This window comes from Parasteatoda tepidariorum, chromosome 5 (genome assembly GCF_043381705.1).
Source record: "Parasteatoda tepidariorum isolate YZ-2023 chromosome 5, CAS_Ptep_4.0, whole genome shotgun sequence".
NCBI classification, from domain to species: Eukaryota; Metazoa; Arthropoda; class Arachnida; order Araneae; family Theridiidae; genus Parasteatoda; species Parasteatoda tepidariorum.
Window position 1 is genome coordinate 48,042,874 of NC_092208.1, and position 19,976 is coordinate 48,062,849.

The following is a 19,976-nucleotide window of genomic DNA, read 5'->3' on the forward strand; positions in this document are numbered from 1 at the left end:
AAATCCGGATTTTTTCCGGAGCACAATCAGCCCTGTATATTTTTTCACTTATATCAAATATTTGAAATTATTTTGAATGATGAAATGAACTCAAAACGTCAAACTGGTAGCATACATATTTGTATATAAAATTGTGAAGAAAAGATAATGTTTCGGTACAAATGATTTATTAATAGATAAAGAATGAAATACTTTTTAACATTTTTTGGACATAATGAAGCTTTAAGCANTTAGCGAAAAATCCGGAAATCCGTATTTTTTCCGGAGCACAATCAGACCTGCTTTTTAAACATCCATCTACGTTTAGAGTAATTTAGACTACGTTTAGACTAAATATGTTTATTTAATTTATTCTATCTTTAATCTTTACTATATGAAGAATTTAGTTGGGCATGTGTAACTCATATTAGTTGCTCATTCCTGATTTCTAATTTAAAGAAAAAAAAAGAAGAAAAAAAAACAGAGGGAGTTACAAACCTCCTTTTCAAATATAATATTTAAAAAAAATATGAAAAAAAAAACTGAAGAACAAAAGTTCTTTAGATAACATGAGATAATGAAATCCCACAAAAACTTTCTTAGAACATCTCATTTCATTTAGAGCAACTCAAGTTCAACAATGCGATAAGTGATAAACAAAACAGAGAAATCTTCGTAAGTGAATATGAGGCCCGTTGAAAGATCAGATAAAAAATAGTTAAGCTATATTTAAACTGTAGCTGGTAATGTTGTTGAGCAATTGAAATATTTTTTAGCTAAAAAGACTCATGTCATAACAGAGAATTACCATCAGTCACTCGTCAATAAAGGACAAGAAATAAATCTCATCAACATTTAGTTCACACAAACCAAGAATTATTTCCAAGAACTTAAATCAAACTTACAACGTTACAGTCCAAGGTAAATAGACCAGAGATAAAACTCTCAGTTATGATTCATTATTAATAATTAGTCACATCTATCCTGTTTTACCATGATAGATGTGTAAATAGATATCAAGGCTGAACGGATTTTCCAACACAACTAAGATAGATTACAGTAGTCTAAACTATATTATCTCTTACTCATTTCTCACTCATAATTTGATAGCATTTGAGACATTTAACGTGAAATGTGATGCAAAACAGAACATATTAAGAACTTCTGATCTAACGATTGAATTATCACTTATTAATATAAAATCTTACTGTTAGACCGACCTAAGCATTGACTTTAAATATGCTAATTAATTTGTTGAGCAGATGATATTTTTGTTCCGAAATGAATTACAAAAACCTACTTTCTCTAAATAAACGTCGTCGTCACCCCCCCCCCCCNCCCCCCCCCCCGATGTATTTGAATCTGAAAAAATATGGTCCCTGTACAGTTCTGGCAGAACAATCAAAATTATAGCCCTTTAATAAACGTAAATTTTAATCTTAAATTATTTTGCCGTATCCCTGGATTTAAGAGAATCTAAATTTTGAAAACTACAAAATTCGCTTTTCAAATAGTACTATAATGTAAAAAATGATTCGTTACTTAACCTAATGCTCGAAAAACCTTTAAATTGTAAGATAAACCAAATTTTACGTAATTTTAAACGTAAAATTTAATTTTGCATGAAATTATTTTTAGGTAAACGAGTTTTTAAATTAGTCTAAATTTTTTTAAATTCTCTTAAAAAGTTGCACAAATCGAGCGAAATGCGCTAAAATAGCAATTAACAAACAGAAAGTAGCCCTAGCTTTCAAGAGCTTCCTTTCGCACTATTTTACTTCGCTTTAATTATATGGCTTAGTAAGATAATTATTAAAACACAACTATAAAAATTATTTGTGTGTCAAAAAGAAAGCGATGCACGAACAGAAAAAAAAAAAGAAAAAAGAAAACGTTTAAGCTAAGGAAAAAAAAACTACTAAATAAATAATAACTGAAATATATTAGGGAATGCGCTTGTTTTAAACAGGAGTTAACCAAGAATAATTTCATTAGAAATAAAGAATCAGTTGTTTTAATCATTTATTTAATTTTAAGATAATTTTTCCACTGAACACTTCGCCGAACGAACGAATGGCGTCTGAGTACAAGGCGGCCACCTAGAGCCACCGAGCATTTTTTAACAGCTACAGACGGCAAGAACACTAAACAAAGAGAACTCTCTCCCTGATTGGTCGACATAATAACTAGTATTAATTTCAATGGCATACAAAAATATAACATATTGTTAAAATAATATGTCAATTCATTCTATTTCAATAAAATAGCTAACAACCTTACTAAGAAAAATGTCTTACAAAAACGTGACCTGTCAAATTACCCATGAAAAATAATTCTAATTTTCAAGACACTGAAAGAAAAAAAAATGTTCAAATCAAATAACAGATTACGTTAAGCAGATTAACATATTTCACTGGGAAAAAATTCACAACGGATACACTCACAAGACTAAAACTAATTATGACAGATCTAGCATTAATCTTTAAATCCCTGTGTGCGTGAATATTTTCACCGTATTATATCATAAGCGAGGGTTATTCTAGACTTTTCGTAAAAAACCAACTCCAACTTTGTAAATTATGAAGGTGATTTGTTAGTGATTTTAAGAAAAACAATAAAAACTAGTGCTCTAAGACTTTTTGAACGAGGTCCTGATTTTGCAATTGTCTTGATTTTCTGAAAAATCTACTACTTATTTCATGAATTGTGAAGAAAAAAATTTCCCTGTTTTAGTGATTTTAAGAAAAACCACAAAAACTAGTACTCTCCCCAAGACGTTTTGAATAAGATATCCTATTTTTGTAAAAATCTACTTCCTAATTTTGTGAATTAGTGAAAAAAAAAAGATTCCCGAATTTAAGGGGAAAAAAACCTAAAACCACAAAAACTAGTGCTTTGTCCAAGTCTTTTTGAGAGAGGTCCTGCCTCTGTTATTTTGTGAAAAATCAACTCATAACTTTTTGAATTTATAAGTACAATAATCCTTTCGGATTCCTTCCGTTTTTTTCGTGAGTGTTTGAAAATAATTTTTGTGCGAGGAAAAAATTACACAAAAGTCATGTCTTTCACGGAGTGTTATAGTTCTAAAATTATGAATTTAAGAAGTCATTACTCTCGTATTTACAAATGTAATTGGGATCTGCTTTTAAGATAAAATATTTTGTGATGGGTCCGTTTTTACGATAAAATATTTGTAGAGGGTTTGTTTTTCCGATAAAATAATTAGTGATGGGTCCGTTAAGGCAACTAAGAACTTTCAAATGTTAATATAACATTTTAAAATAAAAACTTTTTAAATCGGAGAAAAATTGATGAAGTTATGGCGATTTTTGTTTTCACTACTCCCTTTTTTTATACATTTGCAGCTGGCTATACACCCAAATACGCTTTTGTTTGTTTTTTAAAATTCTATTTTTTTTTAATTATAAAGCATCTGATTATTTAACTAATTTATAAGATCATATTTAAAGTTGTTTGTTTAAAACAAAGAAATATTTGTTCAAAATTTGATTTTGTAAAAAAATTGATAGGAAATTTTTTTTTCTCAAACTGTCCTTTTTGACAAATTTATGAATTTCTAACTGTTCCAGCGAAAAGAATGTTATTAACATTTAGTTGGAAATTTGTTTATAATTTAGTAAAAAAAAATACTACGAAAATGCTGGTTCTTGACTTCTTTTTTACTGTTTTCTGTTTCCATGGGGGGAAAAAAAAGAAAAGTGCTGCGCATATTTCTTTTTGCCTAACATATAATATTTTAAAAGAATTTTGTCATTTTAACAAACGAGAGGATTAATATAAAAATTTCCAATTTTAATTTTTTTTAATTTTAAAATATCTTTTTGAAGTTTAGTATAAAGTTGTTTTTTTCATTATAAACCTATACTAAAAATTTCAAACCCTTGGTAATTTTTAAAAAAAAAGTGTAAAAATCCTTTGTCGCCTCAAGGGTACTAATTTTGCCATGGAAGACCTAATTAGAGTTATAAATTGTCTGACACAACAACGATTTCTTTGTTTTTTCTTTTAGCAACAATAAAACCAAAACTAAATAAAGCAGAACTGATCGAAACAATTACTAAAAATAAAGATCAATATTGATAGGAGTTTCAAATGAAAAAGTTAAAAAGTTCTTCGCCTCCTCCACCGCCTATTCAATTAACCTATTCATGCCGAATTCAAGGCCGAATTTCGTGATACATTGAAACAAACAATGCATTTAATAAAATGTATTTCACAGTGCACTTAATTTTTTTTCTCCTGACGACAAGGTAATAACAAATAAAGTTACTAACATTGAGAAACAATGCAGAGTCATTCTTAAGAGCACGGGCATTTAAAAGCGTAAAACCTTTCAAAGAAAAAAAGAAATCGGAAGGTAAAAATCCAACTACGTGCAGCCTATTGGAGAACCTTGCCCTTTCGGTGCTTAAGTACGAACTATATATACAGCGCCTAGCTTGCTTAATTTCACGAAAAGTTCAATAATCAGCAACTCTCGATTTAAATATTAAATTTAAAAACTTTACATCAATCATAATCATCAAGTCTAATTTACTTGTGATCGTCTTAAACCATTAAGACTCTGTCACATTAGCAAAAGTCAAGACCCACAGGTTATATCAACAGCAAAATCTAGAAAAGGTAATTTGATAGCACCTTGACGCATTAAATGAGTAAGCAGCAAGTGCTACTATCAAGTTATTTATCGATAATTTATGACAATAACAAAAGAGCAATAGAAAAAGAAAATTAAAGTATCTTTTTTCATACAATTTAAGCGAATTTTTGGGTGAGGCAGTTTTACAAAAAGTTATATATAATACATTTTTAACAAATAAAAATTTTACGAGATACACACAGCCAGCGAGAAGAAAAGATATTTTACTAAAAACTAAGCAAAATAAAACCGAATTTGCATTAAAATTTCGGAATGACTCTACTGAACAATTCAATCCTTAAAGCATTTCATTGAAATTTTTATTTATTCCTTTTTTTCTGCTCTTTCGGATTTCAATTCAACTAAGCAAAAATTGCTATGAATGATTCTCATTGAATTTTTATATTAGTAATAAAAACCGAAGCGGCAAGCAAAATCATACAGTGCTGAATAATGTACTTAAATCAGCTGTCTCAGATAACATATTAAAAGTCACGTTTTCTCAGCTTTTGAGACATCGACTAAATTTATAACCGCGGTTTTCTTCAACAACAGACGAATTTATGAACTGTAAATACTGTGATATCTTTTCCCAGATACGACTTGAAAAACATTCTGAAGAAAACTAAATATTGATAACAACGTTAGTCATTCGTCTTAAAAATGTCTTATACTATGCTGGCGAAAACAAAGCTATCATCGGTTAAAAGTTAATGGATTCAATGAAAAATCGTCATTTGTTAGATTATTTTTGTTCAACGGACAAGAGTTCAATTCCAACAAAGTTTACACTGTAATAATTGGGTACCTGCAAGCGACGTCAAGCGTGGGTGTAGGACCTGATTGGCTTCTGAATCGTGGCACTGTTTATGTCATGATTCACCAGCCAATCAGGTGCAAGACACACGTGCATGACCGCGCTAGCGGTACCCATTTAAACCTGATCTGAAAATCGATTCCACAAATCAAGCCTTAATAAGCTGTAACGTTAACAAGCAGTCTTGTTTATAAACTACTATTTGATTTCAACAATCTTTTTCTCGAGCTTACCAAGTTGTTAAGCAGTTCTTCCGACTTTGTTGTATCGCAAAAAAATATTGAAAACTTAATTCTGTTGAGGCAGAAAATAAAATAAACCTTAATTATTCTAAATGACTAGCAAATTCCATAAATGAGGCCATATCATTCGAAGATTTTAATTTCATTTTAATGTTGGGGATAGACGGAGGTCATCTGTCACCTCGTACGTCAATATCCATAAGCTCTTTATTGCGAATATAGCATAACATAATCTATGTGTGTCCGTTATGACACTTACTATTAAAATAAGGAATTATAAAGAATCTTATTGGCCTTGCCATTTATTTGCTTTTTAACTATTGTGAAAAATATTCCTGCTTACTTTCAGATTTTTTATGAGTTTAATTTAACAGCATGCAATAATTTAACAATAAATAAATTGCTGCATATACGTTTCTTTTTAGTTGAATAAAGAACGAAAATGAACACAGTAAAAAAATATATCAGGAAACTTTTACAGAAAAATACAGTAAAATGCAGTCTCTACCCGTGGTACTATTTTACTAAATGGGATAAATGAAATATGTTTATTAATAACCCCTTCAGGACAGGCAGAAGGAGAACGAAGCGCTTTCTCATGCGCACACTTCGAGCTTGTACGTACTAACAAGAGATGCAATACGAGAGTACAGAATTAAGATGACGTCCATGCAATCTTGGGCCCCTAGAGCCAGAAAAGCACGATTCATGTATGAAACCACAGGCCATGAAGAAAAAAACTGCGCGACCAGATACATGTGGATTACGGACATAAAGAGGATATATGGCAAATTATTTTACATACAGTTTATAAAAAATTAGTTCTGAGATGCAAAAAAAATAAAGAAAGAAGAAAAAAATCACTATCCAAGGATATATTTATAAATTAAATTGTAACAAATCAGCCTCTAAGCCGACTGGGGCCTCAGCAGCGCGCCCCTGGCGGTCACTGGAGGAACTTAGCAGAACGTCGTCAGTTCGAGTTTCGGAACTAACGTATAATTACTTAATTCTCTTTTCCCAGAGATTTGCGAATTATTTTATTTTTCATTCTTTATATTACTTTGCATTTTTTTCCATATTTGTGTGGGCTAGTGTATTTTGTTTAATTAAATTCCTTTTATCAAATTGTTAATTTTGAACTTCAATAGCAGCACATATTTCGCGACAATAAAGTTGTTGTTGTAGTTCATTTACGTCGCACTAGAGCAGCACAATGGGCTATTGGCCCATTGTGCTGCTCTAGTGCTCTGTCCTCAGGGATGCTGGGAAGCATCCCTGAGGATGATCCGAAGACAAGCCATCATAATTTTGATCCTCTGCAGAGGGGGTGGCACCCCCGCTTTGGTAGCCCGACGACCTGCACGCGAAGTCGAGCACTTTACAGTAGAACAGTTTAACGAGGACCCATACCGCCCACCCTCGGTCCCTATGCAGACTGATCAAAGTGGCCACTCGCCCGCATACTGACCGCAGCCAGTGATGCTTGATTTCGGTGATCTGCTTGGAACCGTGTCTTAACGATCAGTCCACTGCGGGACCNAAAAAAAAAAAAAAAAAAAAAAAAAAAAAAAAAAAAAAAAAAAAAAAAAAACTGCGCGATCAGATACATGTGGATTACGGACATAAAGAGGATACATCGCAAATTATTTTACATACAGTTAATAAAAAATTAGTTTTGACATGCAAAAAAAATTAAGAAAAAAAATCACTATCCAAGGATATATTTATAAATTAAATTGTAACAAACCAGTCTCTAAGCCGACTGGGGTTTCAGTAGCGCGCCCCTGGTGGTCACTGGAGGAACTTATCAGAATGTCGTCAGTTCGAGTTTCGGAACTAGAGCATAATGATTACTTAATTCTCTTTTCCCAGAGATTTGTGAATTATTTTATTTTTCATTCCTCTTCATATTACTTTCCTTTTTTCCCCCCATCTTTGTGTTGAGTAGTGTATTTTGTTTGATTAAACTCCTTTTATCAAATTGTTAATTTTGAACTTCAATAGCAGCACATATATCGCGACAATAAAGTTGTTGTAGTTCATATACGTCGCACTAGAGCTGCACAATGGGCTATTGGTGAAGGTCTGGGCAGCATCCCTGAGGATGATCCGAAGACACGCCATCACAATTTTGATCCTCTGCAGAGGGGATGGCACCCCGCTTCGGCAGCCCGACAACCTGCATGCGAAGTCGAGCACTTTACAGTAGAACAGTTTAACGAGGACCCATGCCGCCCACCCTCGGTCCCTATGCAGACTGATCAAAGTGGCCACTCGCCCGCACACTGACCGCAGCCAGTGATGCTTGATTTCGGTGATCTGCTTGGAACCGTGTCTTAACGATCAGTCCACTGCGGGACCGCGACAATACAGAGTGAAAATATTTTCGATTCATATCAATAATTTAAATTTAAAAAAACTACAGGTGGTTTAAATCAATGATATAAAAAAAATTAATCAAACCACGAATAATCAGGAATACGTGTCTTCCCACCAAGCAAAATATTTTCTGGTTAAAAAAAAATACGTCATGAAAAATATAAAACTTTAAATGCAATTGAAAAATTAAATACTCCATTCGAAACTTTTTGCGCTTTTAAATAGAAATCACTTATTAATAAACATAGAGGCATATTTAAAGGTGCTGATTCTAATCGTAACTCCAATAAGGTTACGCATTCGAGGTAATTTTACAATCAACGCAGATGCATTTTTATCAGAATATAGATCTGCTCTGATTACAATCAAAGGGCACGCGCGCTGATAGCAATTTCTACTCAGAATAGCCTACGCTGTTTAGAACTTTTAAATAAAAACAAGAGTTTGTGATGTACCAGTGTTCCTACAGGGAGGTGCAATTATTGTTCACAATCATTATCAATAAAGGAGCTGATAACAGAGTTGTTTACATAGAAGTATATCCCTAGATAGATCAAAGCGTTAACTTTATTCTAATTTTATCTCGCCCAGTTTTTGCATTCAATAGAGGGCGATTCGCGCATTCTGTAACTAAAAAAAGAATAAAAATAAATTGTTTAAATTAGAAATATAGGATAATTGCAAGGAAAGGAAACAAGTAATACAATTGAACCAACTTTATGGCGGACCCCAAGTCATTCTTACCAGACGTGTGACCCTATAAGAATGAAAAATGTAGAGATGGTATAGGCTGATTTGTCAGCATAATTTTGAGATATTAATGCACAATTAAACAAAAAAGATACTGAGATCTACTAAAAAAAAAATACTGAAAAAACACGTATCTGCTTAGATTATAAGATAACTATTGACAACGTTAAACATTTTGATTGGGCAAAAAAATAGGAATTGCATTAAAAAATTAATTGCTTGGAATAAAATTTCAAAAATTGTTTTAAAACACAATGTTATGTTTAAAGCAATGTAAATGTAATGTGCAATGCAACAAAAGTAATATTTGAAATAAAACTATAGAAATTAATATAAACAGATATACAATGAAACAATCTTTAAATAATTATATGTCTGATAACGAGATAAAACTAGTTTAACGGATCGTTCACAGTACTAAGATGTTATAACCCCTCCCCCTCAAAAAAAATTGAGAAATGCATTGTTAAATTAGAGGTTTCCAATTTTTCCCGGGTACAACAATCCAATGATCGAGCTTTGTTTGGCTATTTTACCCCATAGAAAAGGATATTTACTAAACATAATTTTTTAAATACTTTTTTGCTTATTTAGTATTAATTTAAGTCAAAATAAATGAAATATAATATATTTAACATTTTAATAATTTATGGCCATGATAAACATGGCTCACTTCCAAAATTCTTCAAATTTGCACCAATTTGCAGTTTACATCTAAGAGAAACAGTCATTCATCTTTAAAATTTCTTTAATTTATAAAATTATTGAAAACTTTTGAATATGAATAAAATATATATATATTTTTTTTTTTATTTTGGCACTGCCTTTTAACATTAATGTAAGATTGTGTTCGAAATACTGTTGAGAAAATAAAATAAAAATTTAAAAAAAAGTCAAAATAATGTAAAGTGAGTTTTCTAATTTTCAGGAGCAAAATTCAGACTGTCACCTAATTTTATTTTTAGGATTGTATACAAAATAAAGCTGGAATAATAAAAGAAAAAGGTGGCGGTAGTTAAAAATTGATCAGACAAAGCATTATCGAAATTGGAATTTTCTCAATTTAGATTGAAAATACGAAATTAGCCCCCAAAAGTTTATTATTACGTAATAAATAAAGGTAAGCAAATCAAGCAAAAGGCGATATTCCTCGCTCAAAAAAATGCAGGTTTAATTTTTTTGAATTTCCGCATAGTTCGGAGGCAAACCAAAAGGCTACAAAAGTCTGAACTTTCGTAACGAGAAAAATAACATCCAGATGAAGAAATAGTTAAGTTAGATGGTTAAGAATAGAAAAAATTTAAGAGCACTAACATATAAACTATCTACAATAATAATTTATATAGGGTTTAAAAGTAATCTACATTTTCTAATTTCAATACATGATTATAAAAAAATAATAACCCCTCAAGATTTAAGATTCAACTAAAATGAAAATAATTTAATTTGCCTTTCGCAAATCATAAAAAAAAAAAAAAAAACATCACATTACCCTCCAACCGAGGCCTATAAACTGAGACGACAAAACTAGAGAATGTTAAAAAACAAATTAAATAGCTAATAGAATAATTTTAAAACTTGTTTTTGGAGACAGAGGAAAACTTAAGATTTTAAATTAAAAGTAGCCCATCTTATCAGAAATGATCAATAAGCGGTCCAGTAGCCTTGTGATCTATTTCACACGAAGCAGACAAGACAATGTAGCTGAATAATTAGGTACATTTCTTGGAACATTTTTCCACCTTAGTCGTTTTCTCGTTTTCCTATGTTCTTTATCGCACGAATGTTTTACCCCACTCATTTTGAATCACTTTTCCGTCCAGACAAAAGCAAATGATAAATGAAAGTTTCGCCAACTCTTATGCCAACCGGTTCTTAAATAGAACGATAAACAAACTTGTATAAACGAAAAAAAAAATAAAAAAAAAGATAATGCTATATAATCCATGTTTAATAATTAAAAAATATTTATTAATTATTAAAAATTTATGACAACTATCAGTCCGATCCAATGAGACATAAGTTATTTTTTTAACAACACAAATTTACATCTGATGAAACATCTTAGTAAAAAGAAGAAAAAAAAGTGCGGTTGTTCAAAGATGCGTGTTTATTATTTTTTTTTTCACTCGCTGATGCCTCTGTAAGAAAATCGGATCCATCTCCCAAATTTCCAGCTCGGTTTTTATTGAAATTAATGATTAAATTTAAAAGAAAGACTTAACTTTGGATAAAATAAAATTCATTTCATATAATTTTGAGTAAAACATTATTTTGAAATTTTTTGTTTTCCTTTGAAGTCAAAAACTTTAGAAACTAAAAATTTTCCAATTTTTTGTTAAAATAAGGCGATTTTAGTCTTAGGTAAGCATCACTCAGACCCTTCCTTCTCTCGTTGTCAGAAAATTCTTATTAAAAAAAGTTAATCAAGACCCCTTTTTCTCTAGTATGGTGCTTTACAAAATAATTAATTGGCCCCTTCAAACGAAATATGTTGAATGAAATGAATACAATATTTTCAGACGTAACACAGTTTAGTGTGAAAAGAACCCTGAATTTTAAAAGGGATTTGTGAAAATGTCATCTAAGATATGTAAATTATTTTTCAATATAAATATATTATCTCTAATGTAAAAAATCACAGAGAGAAAATCTAATCTGACACTTTTCTCAAAAGGTCAATGCAGTACTTCTGACACTAAGTAGCAATAGTCTCAAACAAAATTTAGTTTTCAGAACAAAAATCATAACAGGGGTCTGTTTAGAAGAAATTTTGTTCCGTTAACGGACTCTTCACAAAATATCTTTTTATAAAAACGGACCCTTCGCAAAATATATTTTTATAAAAACGGACCCTTCACAAAATATTTTAGCTTTTAATCGGACCCTTCACAAATTTGTTTTTCTTCATTACTGTTTTGTTAATCGAATAAACCATTCCCAGGAAGGGGGGGGAGGGAGAAAGACAGATGTAAACGAATTTTTTTTTTTTTTTTTTTTTTTTGCAATAACGGACCCTGGTTGAAAGAATGTGACTCACCGTTTATTTTATATTCACAAATTACGATTAATTTTTTCACAATTTAACAAAAACGGACCTTTCACAAAATGTCTGGACAGACCCCTGCATAATAAATGTGTATAAATTTATTTTATAGAAAAGACATTTCCATTAATAATTTTAATTTTTTTTTTTTCTTTTTTTACAATACGCAATAATGAGTTTCTTCTGCCTAATCTGAATGTACATTTTTCGTTTCTTAAGGAAAAAATTTTTAGAATATAAAGTTAACTTGAAGTAAAGGGAGAAAAAAAAACATTTAAATACAGTGAAAACATTAAAATGTTATCCAGGATGGGTTTTCAATCGCGCAGTGTCTCTCTCACAGCAAGAAGTCTTTTTGAAAACACTAAAATCTAGAAATAATAAGCACGATAGATATATATTACAAAAAAAGAAGACAAGCAATATAACTGTCATCTACCGGCACTGTTTCAAACATAAGTCAGTGAATAATTAGCATAAAATTGCAATTTTCATTCACGCGGCGAGAGATCGTGAACATGTAAAGTGGAGGAGCGTTCATGAAGCTTATAGAAAACAAATCACACTTTTTTTTTTCTTCCCTGTACAATGCTTCCCTCTTTGACGTGATGACATACAAGTTCAAGCAGCCCACCCTCCGAAACCTATGCCAGACTTTCAAACGAGATCTATCTGGAACTAGGCCAAAAATAAAAGTTAGACGGGATATGCAAAAACATCACGAGACACAAAAGGAAAAATTATAAACATGAAGAAAAAAAAATTTCAGTCAGTTCATGCTGAACATTCAGTTCAAGGTTCAACTTGGTTTTACTTAAAGACGAAAAAAATCTTACATTTCTTGTCAACATAATATCTTTTTTGCTATCTTTATTACTACTATCGCTATCATTATCACACATTTTAGGGTAGACATAAGCACATAAACAAGTACCGAGTAAACGTTGATATTTACTAAGTTGCATATTAAGCACTTATCTGTTCTGATAGAACTTTCTTCTCGTATACATTTCATTTCAAGAGTTGCGTTGAAACAGTATTTTTCAGAATTATCAAACCAATTTTTAACAATAGAAATGCATCAATACCCCATTAAAAAAAATCTAGCAAAAATTTCAAATTAAGCAACGGACCCTTCAGAAAATATCTTTTCATAAAAACGGACCCTTCACAAAATATTTTAACTTAAAAACGGACCCTTCACAAAATAATTTATCTTTTAATCGGACCCTTCACAATCTTTATCTTCATTATTGTTTTGTTAATGGAATAAACCCTTCCCAGGAGAAGAAAGACAGATGTAAACGAACTAAAAGTTTGATCTTCGGCAAACGCTTCTTCCTTCCTTTCTTTATTCGTCCGAAATGAATATTCTGCGTTCAGCAGTATAGGCTAAATACCAAATATTTGTATGTTGCATCTCTAATTAAGAAGCAGCAATTGCTGTTTATTTTTGAAAATTTAAATTTTTTTTTTTTCATTATAATTTTACAGTGCTGAGCCAACACCTCCTAGAATAAGGAAGGCCTCAGCACGGATCAAATTAGTAGTCCGATGTGACGAAGTTAACTGCGCAGTTGATGAAAAATAAGAAAGATCTCATTACGTTCGGGGTACTAAACTGCGCAGTGGTTGAAAATACGAAATAAGTCATTACGTTTGGACTACTAAAGGATATTTATGGTAACCCGTGCAGAGGCCTACTCTTTTCTAGGAGGTGTTGGCTGAGCATAATCTTGTATCTATTTACAATTTAAAAACTCCTTGAAAAAGTTTTTTGCAATAACCGGACCCTATTTGCACAAATTCATAAAAGCNGACTTAACGTTTATTTTATATTTACCAATTACGAGTAATTTTTTCACAATCTTACGAAAACGGCCCTTTCACAAAATGGCTGGACAGACCCCTGATATCACTTTTAATTGAAACAAGATTTGATTATTGCAATAAATATTTAAAAAAATAATTTGGGGGATAAGGTGTCTAAAAGAAATGATTATGCAGGGCAATGTCAAAAACAGTGTTTACCTTTTAGAAGTAACATTGCAGAAAGAAAATAAAAAAAAGAACGCCCCTAACTCGAACTTGAAAAATAACAGTTAACTGAAGACCATAACACCAGGATAGTAAGATTAACACGGGATGGAGGATCAAGTAAAGAGAATTAATGACCAAAAAAAAAGTCCATCTTCTATCATGGAATCGACGAATAGGGGTCCATTCTGTTCTCAAACAAGGAACCATAGGGTGAATTATAGAGTCAGTGAGTCAATTTTATACATTAAATAAATAATCCCAAGAAACTGAAGCAGTAAGATATTAACAGAATAAATAACTCCATTCGCTTCAAGAAAAAAAGAAAAAAAATAGTCGACATGTTCCAAGCACATCAAAAATAGGCTCGTTTTCAAGACTTGCCAGGAATGAAGTTGTATTTTAGTTGCCAGTTGTACTTTATGTTGCACATACTAAAGTTGTACCTAACGTTTTATATTTCAAATCACTTTTGTTTCTCCTCATTCACGAACGGCAAATCTTGAAAATGGGTGCCTATTTTTTAAGCGCTTGAAACATAGACTATTTTCTTCTTTCTTATGCATTCTTGAAGCGAATGAAGTTCTTAATCAGGTAATATGCAATATTATTAATATAATATATAACGAGGCCATATTAAAACGATACCATTGATCATCAATTCAAAATACAGTTGGGATTTGATTTTCACGCAGGCAAAGATTCCAATTACCCATAATGTAGAATTAAAAGCCAGAATCAACTATATTACGGCCAAACCTAAATGATACAATCTCTAGATACAAAGAAGAGTGACAGAAAAAAAAGGAATTTAGATCATTGGCTAATTCAGTAAGAAATTTTAAATTCGGGTATAGGAACCTCAAGGTTTCACGAGTTTTCATGAAACAAATTTATTTGAAGAATGCTTGTAGATGAGATACAAAACTAAATTATAGATATTGAGTATTGACTTGAGATAAAATAATGCTTCTGGACTTACCCAAGTACGTCTGTACTCCAGGTTCTTTAGAATTGAAGAGATAAGTAATCGCTATAGACATATCAAACAAAGTAGATTCAAACAACCGAAGTAAGAGCGACTCTTTGGGTGGCGGTTTAGAAAACATCACAACTTTAGCATTAGAATCTAACGACTCATTCGAGTTCGTGAGTCTATCAGTCTCATTATCACATACTAAATCATCCACAGCCTCCTCGGCCATGTCGACAACTAAATTATCTTTGGGCAAATCACACGTCGAGGAATGCTTGAGGATGTGACTGTGGCTGATGTCCAGAGTCAGCCGAGAATGTTGACGATCACCATCGTCCGAATTAAAGATGCCACTGTCGTCGGACGCTAAACTCGTCCGATCCGTGTTGTCTCGGACAGGAATGAGGCAAGACGGACTCGCGGAAGAGGGCGGAGTGTCCAGCGAGACGCTGTCACTGCTTGTGTCATGGAGTTTAGAGACTTGGCAATGGAGGGGTTGTTGGTGGAAGCTTGAAGATCCGCTTTCAGGAATTTGCTGGAGGACTGAATCCAGACTCCTGTTCCGATGATGAGTCTGTTGCTGTATAGGGTCACCAATTCGGCAGTCTAAGCTGTGATTGCGATGGTGCGTGGAATAAGAATTAGGATGCAATTTTGTGAAGGCGTGACCATGGACGCCAACATCCAGCGAAAGACGGAGACGCTTCGACAACGAATCCTCTTCAAGGATTTTAGAGGGTATACCTTCCATGTCAAAAAATCAACGATGAACTTCTTGATACCTCCTCTACACGCCGCACCACATCATGCCTGCCGTTTAACACCTAGGGAAAACAGAACACACCGATTATTAACATCATAAAAACAGTACATATTTTGAAGCAAAAGAGCGAAAACGGTAACCATCAAAGTTTTATTCCCAATTTTATTTCAACACTTGTTATTCTAGAAATGACTATCAAATTAACTAACATTTTGATAAATGTGATTCAGCAGTATATACTGCTCATTATTCATACAAGGAAATAATTTTTAATAATGAAAAGTGAGTCATTTTAAAAATTTTGTTGACTTGCTGATAGAGTTTTATTTAATGATATCTTTATCCAACATCATTGACATTTCAGTCAGTCACCAAGAGAATCTTGCATTGTTCTAACTAAACTAACTAATAACTAAGTTCGCTTACTCAAGCAAAATATGATTTGAAAGTGAAATAATTTCAAAACGCCTCGATTCGCTTGCTCCATGGGATCAAAAAATAATCCGTATGCTTTATTTTAAATTGCCAGCTAACCTCAAAATTTGCGGCTTACTTTGCACGCGTATTTATCATTGCACATATTTATCATTTGCGTATTAATCATTGCACACAATTAAGCTTTTCTTTTTTTTTTTAATATAAGATACAAAATTATCAAGTTTTTGATCCTTTAAAAGTCTCTTACACGAGATTCTAACTATATAGCATAATTAATAATCAGCAAAAACCACTATTCTATACATCCGAATAGAGGAATTCTAATTTTGCATTCAATTAGCACATAGCATTTAAAGGTAATTTTTCCCTTATATATCCTACATTTATTTCAAACAGGATATGTTTTTTCAACAACTTAGGGAGAGACTATTCTTATACAGGAATAAACAGTGCACAAAAAGAAAGACTGAACAACTTATGCTCTAATCATCGAATTTTCACGAACTACAACTCTAACTTAGCTAACTAACGAACTACAACTCTAACTTAATTAACACAGACCATATTTGAAGCTACGAAATCAGAAGCAAAAACATACTTTCTCTTAATTAACATAACTCCTTCTCAAAAATACAGTCCCAATTGATCAAGAGAGCGGTCAAAATTTTGGATTTCTTAATGTTAATTTCACTTTTTGCGCATTTCTCTAAACTCAAGAGCTTTTCAAGCAAATCGAAAAACTTTAGCACGCATAGATGGTCACTAATCCAAGAAACATAGGGGGAAAAGTTATGTTTATTCATAGAAAGTACGTTTTAGTGTCTAAGTTCATACCAGAAAATATCGTCTTTAGCTAATTAAATTGTATATTTAAGGATAAACTTTAGAACCATTAAAACTGAGTCTTAACACATTAAGATTCGATTGCTAGATAAAAATTTATACAGGTGTCAACTTAAGGTTTGTGCACTACATGCAACAACACTTTGAAAATTTTCAGAATCCAAAATACATGATCGAATTTAAAGAAAATATTATCACCTATTACATTTAATGACAAAGCAAACATTTGATCAAAAAAGTACAAAATTCTGATCGATATCAACAAAAGTAAGAGTATGACATGCCAGCATTAACGCCAAGACGATGAATCTAAATAACAATTCCGGAATTTTCAGAGAAAAATAATGATTCATGTAGTTTATCTTTCGGGTTATTCTAATTTACGATAAATCCAGCTGGGCCGGAAACATGAAAAACAGAAGTATTGCCTCTGCTGACATTAATTACATGAAAACAGAGAAATTCTTCCAATCATATGATATGACTGGGAATAATGCACCCATCATTTCCAAAAGAACGCATGGAATCGAATTTAGTTTCTTCTTCTAAAAACCATGACGAAAAACCGGAAGTTAGTTCTCATTATGAAATAATTTTTAATTTTATTCTCCATCAATTTCGAAGCCAGAAAGGAGAGAGAAAAGAAAAACAGTTTAAAAGGAAATTCGATTATTGATGCGATTAAAATTTCTTGCACGCCATTTTATTTTCATTAAACTTTTTAATTATCACACATCCCAGCGATGTTCCTTCCAATCACTCGCACAGATAATCTGATGGTTTAAAATTACACGAATAAAAAATTATATTAATATTTAAAATTTTTGGCATAAATACATTTAAGTTTCGACAAAATATAATACGGGTATTCACATATCAAAAATTCGACGGCGAAATAGTGATTTCATAGCACAATTTTTTATAACTATAAATTTTAGAAAGTGTAAGAATTGTATTAACTTAATTTACAGAACTTTCTTCGATTATATTTTAAACTATAACATATTTTTTAGAAAACAAATTAAACAGAAAGAATAAATATTCGTTTTTATTTAAAAATATAAAAGAAATAATGGAATACTGTCAGACCATTCCATATTTTACTCCATACACAAGACAGAAAGATACGTTCGGGAAGTGAATTCTCAAAATACCCGAATATTAAGTCACACAATTTAGGATTCATACTTAATTATAGATTTTTTTTTTTTTTTACTCTTCCAGATATTTTATTTTGTAACCACCGTTGAACAGCCAACCCAATTCTGAGTTTATGACTATCATTGTACAACTTCGTAGCCTTGTAATTTTGAACCCAACCCCGAAGACAAGGAACTCCTTTAACAATTATTGGGAGAAATTTTAGCCTTTGTGGAGGACGTTTTGATGGAACTAACCCGCATTTGCGTTTCATGGAGAGGAAAACGACGAAAGCCTCTCACGGACATCCTAAAGGCAAGGAGGCTCTAATCGATGATCCGTCAATCACTGAGGATATTCTACGTTAGCACCGTGCACGGTGCGAGACGGGTGCGGTATTCATATGAACCAGCCATAGCTGAGATTTGAATTCGGCTCATCTCATTGGGATACGAAATCTCTATTCTCTGAGCCACATCTGCTCTCTCTTCAGATATTTTAGGAAAATTAAGAGCTCTTGACAATATTTTATATATAACACAACCTTCCATCATCAGGGGTCTGTCCAGACATTTTGCGAAAGGTCCGTTTTTCGTGAAATTGTGAAAAAATTACTCACATTCTTTCAACCAGGGTCCGCTTTTATGAATTTGTGCAAATAGGGTCCGTTATTGCAAAAAAAAAACNCTCTACTTTCGTACAGAAAAATATTTTTTTTCTCTTCTTGATTGTTAATTCCAGTAATAAATTTCCTAACAATTCCAAGTTACTCTTATGTACCGTGAAAGATCTAACTCTACTTTCGTACAGAAAAATAATTTTTTTTTCTTCTTGATTGTTAATTCCAGTAATAAATTTCCTAACAATTCCAAGTTACTCTTATGTACCATGGAAATCTTGATACACTATTGCAACATGTTTACTTTACGATTCAAAAAATTTCATGACTGAATTTTATATAGTCTGCTCTTCTGAGACTACCCTACATAATCGATCAAACTAAAGTTGTGAAATTAAAGTAATTAAGAGCAGTCACCGCTCTGTTCACGGTTCGACATCCAGCAAGTGCTGGCCTTGACAAACCTCTCAATTTGTATGCTCCCAGACAAAAACAGACATTTAATTTCCACGATGCATCCAAACAAGAGCCGCCAGTTATCTGCCTTTTTGGAGACGGCTCCTCGCAGGTACTTATTAACAATTAACGCTATTCTTAGGAATGGTGTCAGTCAATTTGACATCATTTCAGTCATTATTATTGTTTTCACTCGCGATCGTGACACTGAGAAGGACGACTGCAGGGAAGGCCGGAGAGATCTAATTGTTGAAAATCTGCTGCCTTTAAATGAATAACAGCTGACAAAATACGATTGAGGGAAATTACAAAAGGTAAAAAGTAAATTTACTTTTAGAGAGAATAACAACACTTCCATCACGTAATTGTGACGTTATTCGTAGAGATTACTTTAAAACACAACCAGCTGTGTAGAGGAAAATCTTTAGTGTATGACAATAGATTATTATAATAACGGCAACCACGTAAAACATGGATAAGCGATAAACGCGTAGAAAAAAACATTTCACTCACATACTTTACAATTTCCAGAAGTGACTACTCGTACTGTTAAATAAAAATCGAAATTTTTAATTCATTTCATAAAACAATGTAAAGCGGTAAGAAAAAATAAAAAAAGTCAATTGAGAACTTAAAAAATTAAATTTACAAAAAATTTTAAAAGTGGAGATAATCGATTTTGGAAGTGAAGCGATCATATGTTTATGTATAATACAAAAAAAAGGACTTCCACACACAAAAATAACGTACTTTTTAAAATTCGATTTTTTAAGAACTTTTTGACCACTTTCACGCAAATTTATTTTGCCATGTGAAATTGCTTTCTTT

General features: G+C 31.9%; 1 protein-coding gene across 2 annotated transcripts in view; it reads right to left on the minus strand.

The window, feature by feature from the left end:
* The window catches only part of LOC107446926 (phosphatidylinositol 4-kinase beta fwd), a 68,688-nt gene that overhangs the window by 32,065 nt on the left and 16,647 nt on the right, over positions 1-19,976 (minus strand). For both annotated transcript variants that reach the window (XM_043039201.2, XM_043039202.2), the window contains exon 2: positions 14,896-15,713. In XM_043039201.2, the coding sequence (XP_042895135.1) occupies positions 14,896-15,640 (745 nt within the window). In that variant the 5' untranslated portion in view covers positions 15,641-15,713. The remainder of the gene's footprint in view (positions 1-14,895; positions 15,714-19,976) is intronic.